This window comes from Harpia harpyja, chromosome 1 (genome assembly GCF_026419915.1).
Source record: "Harpia harpyja isolate bHarHar1 chromosome 1, bHarHar1 primary haplotype, whole genome shotgun sequence".
In the NCBI taxonomy this organism is placed as follows: Eukaryota; Metazoa; Chordata; class Aves; order Accipitriformes; family Accipitridae; genus Harpia; species Harpia harpyja.
Window position 1 is genome coordinate 64,498,063 of NC_068940.1, and position 15,311 is coordinate 64,513,373.

Below are 15,311 nucleotides of genomic sequence, written 5' to 3' on the forward strand. Positions count from 1 at the left end.
GACAAAAGTTGATGTTGCTGGGCTGAGGAATGATTTCTGAAACATTCTTAGCAATGAGTTAGAGGAAGACCCATTATTTTCCAGCTCTGTCCACACTTTAAAGATACACTGGAATTTCTGTCTGACATCAAACTCTCAGAATAGCAACAGTCACAAGTAAAGTTTTCTGGCCTCTCTGGGTGGCTAAGAATTTGTCCATCCAGGCAGACAATGGCCTGACCTTGACTGTTCATGCCTGCATTACGTCTTGGCAGGACTACAGCCCATGATACACCTGGCACAAAGCCTTCAGTACTTGGAAACTCCAGCTAGTACAAGGTGTTGCATTTTATATGATTATCAGGAGAAGCTGCTACCATCAGCAACTGGTAGTGTTTTCTATCTCTGCTTTCTTTGTCCCACACACTCCAGACTTTTTCCCCTTATCCACTACTGATTTCGGTTTCAGCTTTTGGATCTTAACTTCAAGTTGCTCCATGGGCTGGGTCCAGATTATCTGGAAAAACACCTAAACCTCCAGGAGAAAGACAGTGGTTGACAACTACTCTCCCGTGCACAATGGAACTGCCTAAGGTAAGATAAGCACATCTGACCTGAAACTGGAGTGATCTGCCCCCAAAAAGAAACTTCCCACCATCTGCTTCAAGCATAAACTGCATTTCTTAGGCCTTCTCTTCTCTAAATGTAAACACACAGTAACATATGGCTTTTCAAACAAAACTAAATACATAAGAGAAATTATTAAAAAAGAATTGCCCCTGAAGAGTATTCCACTCTTCCTGACCTACTGCTTGTGGAGGATGACTGAACAACCACCGTATTGTTGATAGCAGTAGTCCTGTAAATACACTAGCGGAAGGCTTTCAGAGACTGACGATTAGATCAGATCACGTGTACAGTAGAACAGAATTCCCAAGTTAATACCAAGTGCCTTTCCCCAAAGCACTCAGCTTTTCCCCTCTAGAAGCTCACACCTGGGTACCACTCTCGCACAGTGATATCACAGGCGAGAATTCTGGGAAATGACATACAAATAAGCCCACAAAACACTTCAGAACTTTTATATCGAACACTGGCAAATTGTTTTTGAACCAGAATACAATGTACCCAGCCCAGATAGGCTTGCTTGTGCTGTAACCTTGGTGTGCTCATTTCCATGTAAATACACAAAAAGTTCTTCACCTTGGAGCTATTTCACAGGGGCTTTTGTATCTGGAATGTAGGTATAAAGTGAAAGCTCTGGGTGTGCTTGTAAATCATTTGTGCTAAATGATTTGTGCAAACCTCAGACATACAGAGGTTTTCCTCAGTGGAAAGCAAAATAAAATGCTCTTACTTGGCTATGCAGTGCTACATTACCAAATCCATACCTAGGACCAACTTTTGGAGGACTTAGGGGCTGCACAGTACTTTGGAAAATGGAAACACTGCAACACACCAGCTGTAGCTGAGGGCTTGAAAGTCCTAACTCAGGGTACCACCCCTGGAAAAATTCTGGTCATAACGTCAGCTGTGACAAATGCCACACACAGTCACCAATCTGCAAAGGAATTGCACAGCTGCCTTCAACTCTCAAAGTGCTCCCTGCACAGATCCTTGCAAAGATGCTATCGCTCCAATATAAGCTGGGAAGAATCCTTGGTAAAATTTATGGGCCTGCGTCCCTTTGCACCAAGTCACAGAGTGGCAAGACGGCATGACAACCCACCCACACAACCTGTCACAGGCGTCAGTTGTACCTCTAGCTGGCAATAAACAGCCAGGATTGCATGTTGTTCTCTCCCCCAGTCACCCACTTTGCCATATTGGAGAATGTCAACATGCTGCTGTATATAGGGTTAGACCTACAAGCTTTTAACTAAAATAACAGAAAACATTGTAGGAGTGTTGAAAAATATTTTCTGATGTGTTTTGCTTTAAGAGAAAAAATAGTATCCTTATAGAGTCAACCATCTTCTAAATCTTACACTCTAATATTTCTCCTTAATTTTCTCCCACCTAAATGGCAACTATGCTTTAAAGCACCAAGTACTGTATACTTAATAAATTATAAAGTCAAACTTCATAATTTCTCTTGGTCAGAGACGGTTACAACACAGAAGGATATATGGGAGGCAACCTAGGTCTTCCTCCAACAAAGCACTTAAGCATACACTTCAGCATGTCAGCATCCAAGCTGAAGACAGTGGGATATATTTCAAGTTATGCACATGTTTCACAATTTTACTGAAGTTCAAAGACAAATAAAAAATGAACATAGAGCAGAAAAAAACCTCCAATATCCATTAATTGACACTATGGTATTACCTTCTACTGAAATTCCATAGAATTAGGAAAATACTTTCTTTGGTTAATTGAGCAATGTTCCTTTTGGAGGCAGTGATAAAAAATAGCTTTATTAGAGCGTAAATTCGACCCAGCTCCATTTAGATGGAAGCAAAACTCTTTTTACCTCCAGTGGAAATGGAGCTCAATGGTAAAATATAGGACTTTTGATCCCCAAAAGCAAGGCCTGAATCATGAGATGTTGTAAAATCTTAATACTCAGTTACTCATAAGTATACAGGTGTCAGGAAATCAGGTTCTAATGTCCTTTACAATTTCCACATAGAGTGCTTACACTTCTAGGATTTATCAGTGTGCCTCTGACATTTATTCAAGGGTCAAATAAACAATGGTACTGTTATTTCAAGACATTTAGAAAGTTCTTAATGATGTTTCCGGCAATACTCGGGTTTTATTTTGTGGTTGGAATGTTTTTTTCACAGTAGTGTTGGATTTTACTATTGCTTTAATGGGTTTTCGCCTTCTCATCACATTTCTCGTGCCACTGTTTTACCAGATAACTGAAATACTTCTGCACTAATAAGAAGTACTGGTTGTCCTGGGACAGCATCCTGAAAAGATAGATACATTTAGGGAGGTTTGAAATATCACAGCACTTCCCAAAAATACAAGCTAGTCATTGCAACCACCTTGGCAATGGCAAGCCTGGAAAACCTGATAGTGGATTAAGAAAAAGGAATATATCACAGTACTTTAGCATGGCTACAGCCAGGACAAAAAAAAGGTATTACTTCTTTTGTTTCTATGTCCAGAAAATGCTGGCAAATACAGAATAAAACAGTGCAATACTGAGTTATCTAAACACATTAATTAGCCACACCACAGAGAATCAGGCTTTCTCTGGTGTTCAATCACCTTCAATCATACCTTGTTTGCCTTCCTCGTGTCCATGATCAGTAAAACATTAGACAGACTGTGTGGCACATCAGAAAGTAACTACTGAGCATGGATTTCTGCTGATGGCAGGGTTTTTAAATGCTGAAGGCACTGGCACAACCAACTCATGTGTAAATGGCAACCTTGGCTCTACATTTTAATTATTTTGAAATAAAAGCATAAAAGCACTTTAAGTTCCAGTAAGTAACACGATGCAGGGAAAGGGATCCTAGAAACAATCACACACACACAAATAATTTAGCTACCTACAGCAACATGCAGTCGCGACAGAATGAAATATTCATAAAGTCAAGGGAGATGAAATTCCACATTCATCTATCACAATATGTAAACCACCAGTTATAGTTTCAAAAATAAAGCCCTTGTATAAAGCCCTTATTATAACTGTACAGGCCCTGTTCAAATGATCAGTCGTTGACACTCTCTTTTAATTAAAACAATAGGACAGATTTTACCAAACAGTAACAAACCTAAAAGTGTAGGAGGTAAATACTACAAACTCGGGGTCTCCAGTTAGAGATACCCTTTTTTTTCAAAATACCTTATATTTCTCACAAAAATTGCAACTCTAGTTGTGCAAATATATGGCGCGACATAGTTGTTGCATTAATTTATTGCGCTGCTGGTTTACATTCCTTCATTGTGTTACTCTTCTCTTACACATTTGTAACAAAATCAAACTATAGCAAAACTAGTTAAAGAAACACGGCTCAAATCCAGTACACGGCAACGTTTCTTTTTTTCCATTTACGCTAGGATTACAATCTGGTTTGGGGTATCTGTCCATTCAGAGAATTACTCGGATTTCAGTAAGATATAAACGGATGTGTTTTACGGTCTAGCACACACGGATCACCCCTCGCAACAATCACCGTATTACGATGAAACTTAGACATTTACCGGTCTCTGCCTACTACAGACCTACAGACACAGCAGAATCCGTCGGCTTCAGTTTGGTAAACCCACGGCGAGAAAAATGAATGGGAATGAAGACAGTGCCCACAGACAAAAGCACTGATCAATGCACTCCGCTGACATTATCTTAATGGCAACCTTTCTCTATCCCATCCTCCCTACTTTCCGATTCTTCCAGCAGCTGACATAGCCGCACTAACGGATGCGATCTGACCCATTTCTCGTTGAACTCCGTCACCCACAGGTTCTCACTCGGCAGCGAGCGGCCGTCCCCCGGTCCACAATGACACAGCAGGGCTGGCTGGAGGGACACGGCGCCCGGGCTCCTTCCCCCAGGTGACTCGCCCCTCGCCGCCGGCCGAAAACCGAGGCGAGTGGCGGCGAGGGGCGGCGAGGCGAGGGGAGGCGCGGGGAGCGGCGGCCCTGCCGGCACTGGCCCCTCGAAGTGAGGTAAACTTTCGCGGCGGCACCTGGGCCGCCGCCCGCGGCGCCGCTCCCGCAGGGCGAGCGGAACAATGCCCGCCGCCCCGGGCCCCGCGGCGGCGGCCCCGCGCCTCCCCGCCCCGCCGCCCCCGTGTCCTCAGACAACCTCCGCCGCCGGCCCCCCCGCCTCCCGCCGCCGCGCTGACAAAGGGCGGCGCGGGGCCGGGGCTGCCCGCGGCGGCGCGGCCGCGGCCGGGCGGGAGCGGGCGCGGGAGCGGGCGCGGGAGCGGACCCGCCCGCCCCGCCGAGCGCGGCCCCGGGCAGCCGGCCCCTCCGGCCGGCCGGCGGCGGAGCAGAGCGGAGCGGACCTACCTACCTTTTTGTCCTCTTTCTCGCTGCCGTGCCTCCGCTCCGGGTGGCCGCTGTCGGCGGCGGGGGCCGGCTCCGCGGGCTGCCCATCGCGGTGGTGCGGGCGCTGGTGCGGGCAGCCGCCAGACCCCGCCGCCGGGGGGATGGGCTCCGGGCACGGAGAAACTCCCTTAACATCCATCTCCATCTTCCAGTTCACTGTATTGCGAGACAAAAGCAGGCAAACACTTTCCACCACCCCGCGTCTTTCCTGTGCTCTCCTTTCTCCCTCTTTTCTTTTTTCCCTTCTTTCTGTCCTTTTTCTTCCTTTCTTCCTTCCTTCCTTCCTTCCCTTCCTTCCTTCCTTTTTCCCCCCCTCAGGAGGCCGTGACACGCATGGCTCTGGCCGCCGCTGCTGCACCGATCCGGCGGCTGCAATCCTCCCCTAGATCCTCCAGACTTTTGTATCCAGCGTGTGTGTGTGTAAGAGTGAGAGTGTGTGTGTGTGTGTGTGTGTGTGTGCGTGTGCGTGTGTGTGCGTGTGCGCGCGTGTCCTTGGTACGATGGCCTTCAATCGCCCCGAAACGGCAAACGCTAACTAAGCAGATCTCTCGCCACGAAGATCAACTCCCGGCCCCAGTCTAATTGTGGTGGTTATTTACTTTACGCTATCTATGTCCCAGGCCCGGACAAGCCCTTCTGGCTGCAGCCCTTTGAACAAAGTTAACTGGAGGGAGCCGAGCCCGGGGAGGGGGTGGGGGCGAGGGGAAACCACCGGGGTTTAACACGGGGGAACCGACAATAATCCGGTAATGTCAAGTAAAAGTTAAACCTCCCCCTTCCTCCCCTCCCCCTCCCCTCTCCACATCCCAGGCAAGCGCAATACAGCAAAGCAAAACCAAGCGATTTCAGACCTGTGCAAGGTGCTGGTGGCGAGAAGAGACGAGCATTTACCCGATTGTTGCTTTTATTTTATTTTCCCCTCGCCTCCCCCCCAGCACCACCCGCTATTGCAAATGTAGGCTCCTTGATGTTAATCTCCTCGCCGTGGTCTGAGTGTATGTGTGTGACTGGAGCTCCCTCTCTCTCAGGCTGCCAGCGCCACGCAGCACTGCACAAGGAGAACTGGAGTTAAGGAGAAAAACAAGAGCAAATCCAGGCTGGAAATCTAAATCAGTACCAGCCACCGGCTCTCCGATTTTATCAACCCAAATACAAGAAGAGAAATGGAAAAAAAAAAATCGCGTGTAAGCTGCTAAATCAGTTGTGACTGCAGTGCGCACACGACTTTCAATCCTCGTGTTAGCTTCCTTCTCAGACTGAAGTTAGGCAAGGTACGGAAAAATGCAGCCTCATTAAGAGTGTTTTATACCAAAACAAGAATTTCCTCAGTGGCGCCGGAGCCGAGCCAAGCCAAGTCTTCAGCTATTCCCCTTTTCATTTTGAAGGGATGAATGGTGAGCGAAGACCCCATCGTTGTTAAATCAGGACACCATCAGGTGACCAGTCTGCACTTCTAAATATAACACCACATTGTCCTGAGGAGCAGCTGCTTTGAAAGTTAACTGGAAACATCTACTGAGAGCCTGCAGTATCAAGATACGTATCTGATCTATACCTGAGCTGTCTGATGCATGTACTGACCTCTCCAATAGCACCTACCCGCTCCACAGAGATACTGGGCCACATCCTCAGGAGCTGGTCTATTTTACACCAGGAGAGAACATGTCCCAAGGTGTTTCGGGAAGCGGGTGTCCATCAGGTATTACATGATGCCCTTTTATTCCTCGCCTTGGGTTCCGTTATTCCCCAACAGGATTGTTACTGTGGGAACCTGAACAGATCTTATTGCAACAATGTATTTGGACAAAGGGCAAGGGCTAATATTGCAATAGAGAGAAAAAAAAAAGTCTTTGTCACACACCAAAGCTGTATTTTTAAAATACACATCGCTAAAGATCCTTTAGTATTATTCTCAAAGCATGTCAAGTATTGATGGGCCCTGCTGTCTTCTCAGATTCGTGAAAATAAGGAGCATTTCTACTGAAACTATCAGCATCAATGTTTAAAATTGAGGTAAATAATAAGACAATCAAGCCCTGAATATTGATGTTTATAATCAAATACTTCAGACTACTTACAATCATTTATTTATAATCATCTAAATATACTCTACATTTTGGGGTGTAATGATTTAAACATTCTGGATACTCTTATAGTTTTAGCCTCATTAGCAAAAAGCAGTACTAACTGCAGACAGGTACTTTTGGCGGGATCTGTCTTCACAACCATGATGGCTGCAGAACACGTACAAAGGTGGACTTTGCTGCAGAATTGCCCAGAGCAAAGCAATAAGCCCACATAGATGACAAGCCACCGCGCTGTCAGTCCGCCTGTGCAGTCACCACCTCCCTCCACACACCACAAAGCATGCAAGGAACAAAATTCTGTGCTCAAGAGCTTTTCCAGTTTGGGTCAAAATACTTCCAGTATCACAGGTTGGAAAATGGCAAGATAAAAGTGAAAATAAAAGTATTGCTCATTCAGGCACTACAACACACACTTAAAAAATTACTGATAAAGGACATAGAAACCTTCCCATGGAAGGTAATACAATTCCTAATCTACCATCTCCAGGTCTGTAAAATAAAACTCAAAGCAAAACCAAGCCATCTAAAAATAGAGAAAAGCTAACCCAAATACAAACATTTCACCATGTGCTCTGAAGCTTACTGGAGCTGGACACTGGCAGAGAACCAAGGAAAACTAATTCCAGAGGTGGGGGCTCTTGACTCAGAAAGCTCTACTCCTAATCCTAGAGAGTTTAACCCCCAAAACCAACACAAACTTCTTAGATGGTTTGAGTGAATGTGATAATACATAAGAAGAAAAGGGCAGCCCCGAGACTGTATGAAAGTCAGTACAAAGATTTGTATTTGGCTGCTGAATTTCAAATTTCCCTTTCTTTCTTTTCTTTCTTTTCTTTTCCCCATCTTTCCTTTTTGTGCTGCAAAAGATTTACAATACTATTGCAAAAATAAAATTATTACAAATAATTCCTCATAACAGTGTGCTCCCAGTTGTTCTCTGCACAAACCAGGTTTCCGCCCAGCTGTTGATATTCAATAGATTTCCAGAGAATTCTAAGTAGAACATATTTTGTTACACTAAGGTAAAGGTCTGAATAATCATCACAAATTTCTGTGAGAGAAATAATGGTCTTCAGGCCAAACATATTTTTGAGACACAAACAGTAACTACAAATCTAGGAGCACTAATAAATTGGACAGGAAAACGAAATCTGAACCGGCAGGCTGAGGAGATAAGAAATATGACCTCCTTCCAGTCTCATAAATGGTCCTTCTGACAAGTATCAGGTTCCTCAGGTCCAGGCAGAAGCACATGAGCTTTTACCCCAAATTATTTTTGGTAAGCACTCAGAGAAGAGTGGGACTAAAGACCGTAATAATGCAACACGCCACAGAGCTGAACAGTTGATCGGTATTGCATAATTAAAAGTTTTCAGTACCTTCAACTAACTTGGTACATACATCAAATTCAAAACCTAAGTCCACAGAATAGTATTTGGAGCTGAGGTGGAAGAATGGAGAGCCAGAGTCCTGTATCACATGGCAACTGTCTTGGAAGACAATGCATTGAGAAGCAGAAACCAGGAGTCTCACTGGAGGGCAAGTCATTCCACATCAGGAAGGCCCTGTTCGTAGGAAAACAACATTGTGTTGAATGCTTTCCAGATGTGCCAACACATTGATAAAAATTAGCGTGGCTCTTTCACTCATGTTTACTCTGGTAAAACAGCATATAATTTAGCTTCTATATAGAATAATAAAGTACATTACTGAATATGGACTGTCTATTACCATACACAACATGCATCAAGAATTTCTGAGCCCGGATCTATTGTTCATTTTTCAAGAGAAACGGCATTAAAACATTGCTGGTGAAATCAATACTACAACTCATTAACACATGCTCCATGCTCCTGCATATTTTACAGTTGTGGGTTGTGCTGTAAAACAGGTGTAGGTGACTAAATAGATTCCAGAGACACTGACATTCTAAAATGGAAAAGGAAAGCCTTTCAAGACCAACTACATTCTTCATGTTTCCAAAAAATTAAAATTAGGGAGGGATGACACTGAATTTAATTACAGGCCAAGTATTGGAACAATTTGATGGAAAGGGTGAAAGATTGCTTCTTCTAGAATACAGTGCCATTTTTGCATTCTTATTCTTGGTTATGATCAGATGATAGTACAATATACTGTGCAAGCCACATGGCAGGGGAATCCTCTGTAGTTCTAATTAATAAGGCTAGAAATGGTGGGAAGACATACACAAATTAAATGATTTGCGTAAGATCATAAAGTAGTTCAGTGGCAGATTAAACAGAACATTTATGCCCTTTCCATGGTTTCTTCTTTTGGTCATTTGTTTCATTTAGCAATTTGTCACTTTTTCTTATGAATAGTTAAGATAACTGCTCAGAAACTAAATCATTTATTGATATTTACTTACATAACAATTCTTGTTCAAATATATTTTCAGGTCTTTCTCAAGCACATTTATGTTTATGTTAATCTGGATAAACTGAAGATGCTGCATGTCAAATGTACAAAAATGGCTATTACAAGTTAGCGGGATATATGCAATCTTTATAAAAACACAGCTATCATTGTATGAGAGACAGAGCATTTGGCTTTCTGCTGCCTCGCATATCTGTTGGTTCAGGATTCATCTACCCACTACATTCAACATTTGAATAATTTTGACCTTTTCCCACCCTTAGACAATTCAAATCAAAGGTTTCCTGTTGTCAATGCAAGCTCCTTGGGGTCTCACTCAACACTGTATCTGTCAACTTGCATTCTACGCTATTTCATTTCTTGCTTGAGAGTTGCAAACAGAGTTGCTTTCTCATGAAGACTCTGACCTTATCGATAATTCCCTCTGTACTATACATTTCAAAGTGGCTAACACAGATGTTCATTGAGTCATTTTCCCACCCATCGATCTCTGCTTCTGTTCTCTAAGGTGCTTTGCTGCCAGTATGCAAACATTCAGTAACCTGGGGGCTCCTCTAACTTTCAAGATCTATCTATGCAGGTATTTTCTGTCTCAGAAAGTCTATAATTGTATATGCTTAATAAATGCTATCCTGAGAGAATTATGTTACACGGGGATATAAAGACATGCTGTGGATATTCTTGGAGAGTAAAAGGTGAAAATACTATTTGAATTCCACCATTCTCTACATGGTCCGACATGAAAATGGATACATTACAAGCTGCATTTTCAAAAGCATCTTGTCTTCTAGCTTTCCACCCACAATTTTGATAATATCAGTTCTCCCCTGCATTCTAACATTTTTGCTTACAAGTACTGAAACCACAAAGAATGGCTGCACAACTCAAGCCTTGAGTGATTTTTTTGAGCCTTTTAAAGTCTTATCTCTGTTCCTTTTTTGGAACAAAAAATCCTGTAACCCTTGGGAAGCCTCTTGAGCTCCTACAGCTCCTTTTCTAGAAAACGATCAAAATAGAATTGATAGGCTTCATTACTTTTAAACATGAACATAGCTCCTCATAGTTTATATTCTACATGACTGACAAACAAAACTATTCTGGCCACAGCAAGAGCTTTGTCTCTCCTTGCCCAAGGTATTGCAAAGAGACCAATGGCCATGCAGACCCTCCACTCACTTTCCAAAGCAGTTTCATGATTTGAGCACGTAAGTATCTGTTCTGTAGGGTGTATGGAAGGCTTTATTGCCCTCAAAATTGCTGTGTGAGGTAGAAGCAGCAGCAGCTATTTCTGCTGACTTTTCTGAGAGTTGGACTGGGCTCATGGTTAGTCAAGACATCACTGGGTGGGACAAAGGCCTAACCAAGCAGACTCAAAGAAAGGAAACGCAGCTCTGAGGCAAATGGGCGGGCAGCACAGCCACATAGACATTTGTTTCACACAATCTGAAAACATCTGTATTTCACTGGGTGGTGCTGCATTCTTCTCAGTTCCCGTGGTAAACCTGGATCTGTGCCAAAATGAAAAATTTGACCTAGTTTTCAGGTTTTTGGAAAGGAAAATCTCTACTGAGTTCACTTAACTTTGAAGATGGAGAAAAAAGTAATCTGTCACAATAATCATTTGTTAGAAACAAATAAACAAAAGGGAGATGCATTAAAACAAGAGAAATAGAATTGGTCTATATTATTTCTTAATGGATGCCAAATCTTCATTGCTAGACATTAAACTTTCAGGAGCAGACAAAGGCATGAGAATGCTCTACAAGGGATACAACATCTCCAGTGGCAGCCAAGGGTCGGTGTTCAAGGACTGGTCCACTGAAGTTCAGAGTCCCACTAGCAGGGAGATACAACAAGAATATGCATGGGTTTAGCCCTTAGGCATTTCTGCTTCACCAGCTGACCTGAAGCCCACCCACAGCACACAGCTCTGCTGTGTAAAGTGCAGAGATTTGTGTAGGAACTAGTGCAGGTCTTAGGAGCACTAACTCCTGTCTGATTTTCCATGCTATAGAGTGTTCCTAAGTGCCTTTATTTCTGATACACCCAGTGGGATCCTAGAGAAACATCCTCAGAGCTGCAACATGCCATGGGGTAAGGAGAATACCCAGAACAGTTAGGTGTTTAGCTCCACTGATCCCTTTCTTCCTTGCTTTCTTTTTTTTTCTCTCCCAGTCTCTTCTCAATGCTTCTGTCCCTTGTAGTAGAGAGAAGCATAAGGGCTCAATGTGCTAATAGCATCTTCTTTTTTTTGTAGCAGACTGCATATATACATATGCAAATATCGTTTGGAGCAGGGGTGACTGGTTTTGTTTAAAACTGTCAAAACTGAAGTCTGGAGAATTTTCTTGATGATGAAAATAAATGAGTAATCCATTTGGTAGTATCTGTGTAAACAATATACACAAAACCACTTTCTTAAAATGTTTCTGCTTTTAATTTTTAGATTAATGCATACTGCTCAATTTGACTACTTCTTCCAACTTCTGCTAACTCTCTGGCCCTGCTGAGATAGGCCCCATTCTCTCCTTGTTCCTTCTGCAGATTGGAAATGCATTTAAATTCACCAAATTTCTTAAAGTAAAAAAAAAAAAAAGATGTGTTAAGCATAAATTAAAGAAACAAAGTATGTTTAAGCATAAATAAGACCAAATACTATTCATCACATCTTCTTAAAGCTAAAAATTGGTAACAAGTATGTACATTATCAATTACTCTTCTATTCAACTGCTGGGACTTGAGTTTATGGTTTTGAAGTTTTGTCCATCATATTCAGCACTTAATCTGCAACTGGCTGAATCCACTGAGTCAGAGTATGTATTTAAACAGTATAGTCTTCACCACTTTAATTAATCTTCAGGGAAGAGTCTGACTTTGCTGTCTTTGCCTAGGATAAACCTGTTTTGAGGTCAATACTACAAGTACAAGGTGGAATGAAGGACTGGGCTTTCAAGGAGAAACACAAAATTCTGAACTTTTCCTTTCCAAAATAATTTTAAATTCCATAAATAATTTCAGTATATTCATACTTTGGAGCTAGCAATATATCCTTAACTGTAAAGGCCACATTTTCACTATTTCTGCTTTTGCAGGATGCTATAGAGAAAAGAAAAAAAACTAGTAAAAATTTTTAAGAAACATTTGCTGAGTGGGATATGATACATTTTCCAAAAGCAACATAAGAAATTTATTTTTGTTTAATATTTCTACCCACAATTGTAGAGTTAAAAACAGACATTTGAACAACTGAGTATGAAGGAATTTAATGAGGATACATGAGAAGACTATCAGATGCAAAAAAGTAGGAAATTGATGAAAGTGAAAAACCCTGCAAACAGTTTTCTGACTTTGAATGACAAACTCAAGAGAGATGAAAGATGAATGCATCAAAAAGAACATCCTTTTGTTCCTTGAAAGAATACTTTATTGTCTACTTGTATTTCTGGGACACCATCACTGGTACTGCGCTCACAAAAAACAATGGAAGACACGTCCCTGCCCCAAGGAGTGTACCATCGAAAAGCCAATGGAAAGATGTCCAGTAATTTCAAAATGAGTAGGATTAGACCCAAAATTAGGCAAACATACTTGAATAGCAATGCCTGTCAGTACATTAGCAATAGTTCAGCATTCAAAGATAGATGTTTTGATGACAGATTAAAAATAAATAGACATGGTAATGGATATAAAGAAAATAAACTGAAGTTGCAAGGAAATGTTTTGATTAAAAAGCTGATGTTCTCAGGTCAAATATGCTGTCAACAGGGTATGACACTTAAGGTCTCAAAAAGCACTCAGGGCTAAACTTCAACTTCGTGCATGCAAATCACTGGGGTGTGTGGTTGTTTATCCCTGTCACTTGTACAAGCAAATGACAGAATTTACATCTGTAAAAGCCCATTTGTGCTTAGTTTGTATTCAGTTAGCACATACAGCTGAGCTTTGTATGCATATCTGTATATTTTATCATTTCCTTGCAGAAAAAGCAGTGCTCAAAATTGTACCTGAAAAACAGATGTCACATTTTGAAAATCTGGTTCTGAGTAGTACTCAGGAAAAGTAAAAAACCCCAATACAATGCCGCAGATACAATCTAATCTATTTCCAGCAATGACACCAAAATAAGATAACACAATTTAAGATCAAACAAACAAGATGCCAGGCAACATGTAGATGTTCAAGTGTGTTTGCTTCCTTTTTTGTGCCCTTTAATTGACAGTGAAGTAGTTCATAAGTTTGACAGTCGATAGGGGTCAGTTAACTTCAGAGGAGTTACTACTCCTTTGCTACAAGTGGGCACAATTCATAACTCTTCCTACTCCTCTTTGATCCTGCTGTGAAGATTCATGGCACGTCTGTACTTTACAGTGATGCCAGTCATGTAACCAGAAGTAAAATTCCTGGATCAAGACAGGTGTAAGGCTGTTAGTCAGCTAACTTCCCCCTATGCCATCTTCAGCATTGAGCTAGGTCCTTAACTGAATTCTGCATCAGCACAGTCCCCGCTATCCCAGGCCAATGAATCCTAATGCACTGGGATCCATTGGGCTCTTCCTATTCACCTTTAAAATATATTATTTCATTGTTTATTTGTGTTTGACAGGATTTTGTAGCAAGAGCTAGAGAAAATTTATTTAGAGTGAATGCTTAGATTCTGATACACAAGACTCAACTGCCAGGGAAAAGAACTGGACTCCTAAGCTCTTCACTGTCCAGTTTAACTCTTGCACTTGCTTCTAAGAGACAATGTTATCCCTCATACAATAAATCACATTCATTCATAGTCTGTGAGCTTATCTGTTCAGCTATTCATCTCATTTCATATGAGCACCAGGAGAACTCTCAACTGCAGAAAATAGTTGAAGTCAGAGTCCAGCAGCAATCTGAGAGATTATATTTTTACTTCTTCATCAGCCATTTAAATCTATTTTCAACCTCCAAAAGGTACTTTCCTGTGATCTACCTGTACCGACCTCAATTGAAATTTGGCTTCCAGAGTTTAAGCTCTGGCCCTCTGGGAACACTGTGCCAGGATGTGAAACCTGAGTCCTCACATCATTCTGTGTACATGTAAAAGTAGTCAGGATTCAAGCCCTGAGCAGTAATAGCTCTTAAGTTACCTTGTGTTCTCATAAAGTCAGTTCACAGCTGAACATAAGATAAATGGTATTCCACCAAAGCAGAATTTAGTATACTTAAAAAAGGAGTTCAAGTTTGAGAGCTAGAGGGTATGTCCGTGAAGACAGAGTCTATGTGAAGTTGATCAGGTGAATGTTTTCTGGTTTAATGCAAGAGCTGTGTCTGGAAGATAGTCAAAGACTAAACAGCTATTATTAGAAATAATAGAGCTGTTGTGGTGGGCTGACCCTGGCTGGACACCAGGTGCCCACCAAGCCATTCTATCACTCCCCCCCTGCCTCAGCTGGACAGGGGAGAGAAAATATAACAAAGGCCTCATGGGTTGAGATAAGGACAGATCACTCGCGAATTACCGTCACAGGTAAAACAGACTCAACTTGGGGAAAATTAACTCAATTTATTACCAATCAACCAAAGTAGGGTAATAAGAAATAAAACCAAATCTCAAAACACCTTCCCTCCACCCCTCCCTTCTTCCCGGGCACAACTTCACTCCCAGATTCTCTACCTAGCCCCCCACAACAGCACAGGGGGACGGGGAATGGGGTTTACGGTTGGTTCATCACACGTTATCTCTGCCACTTCATCCTCTTCAGGGGCAGGACTCCTCACACTCTTCCCCTGCTCCAGCATGGGGTGCCTCCCACAGGAGACAGTCCTCCATGAACTTCTCCAACGTGAGTCCTTCCCCAGGCT

The 15,311-nt window shown here is 42.3% G+C and overlaps 1 protein-coding gene across 1 annotated transcript in view; it reads right to left on the reverse strand.

The window, feature by feature from the left end:
- RBMS3 (RNA binding motif single stranded interacting protein 3) overlaps positions 1 to 6,049 on the reverse strand; it is a 730,467-nt gene extending 724,418 nt beyond the window's left edge. Inside the window, exons 1-2 of the mRNA XM_052797551.1 lie at positions 5,844 to 6,049; positions 4,958 to 5,148 (exon numbers count right to left, since the gene is read on the reverse strand). Of these exons, the coding sequence (XP_052653511.1) occupies positions 4,958 to 5,137 (180 nt within the window). The 5' untranslated portion in view covers positions 5,138 to 5,148; positions 5,844 to 6,049. The remainder of the gene's footprint in view (positions 1 to 4,957; positions 5,149 to 5,843) is intronic.
- Positions 6,050 to 15,311: the final 9,262 nt, after the last annotated feature.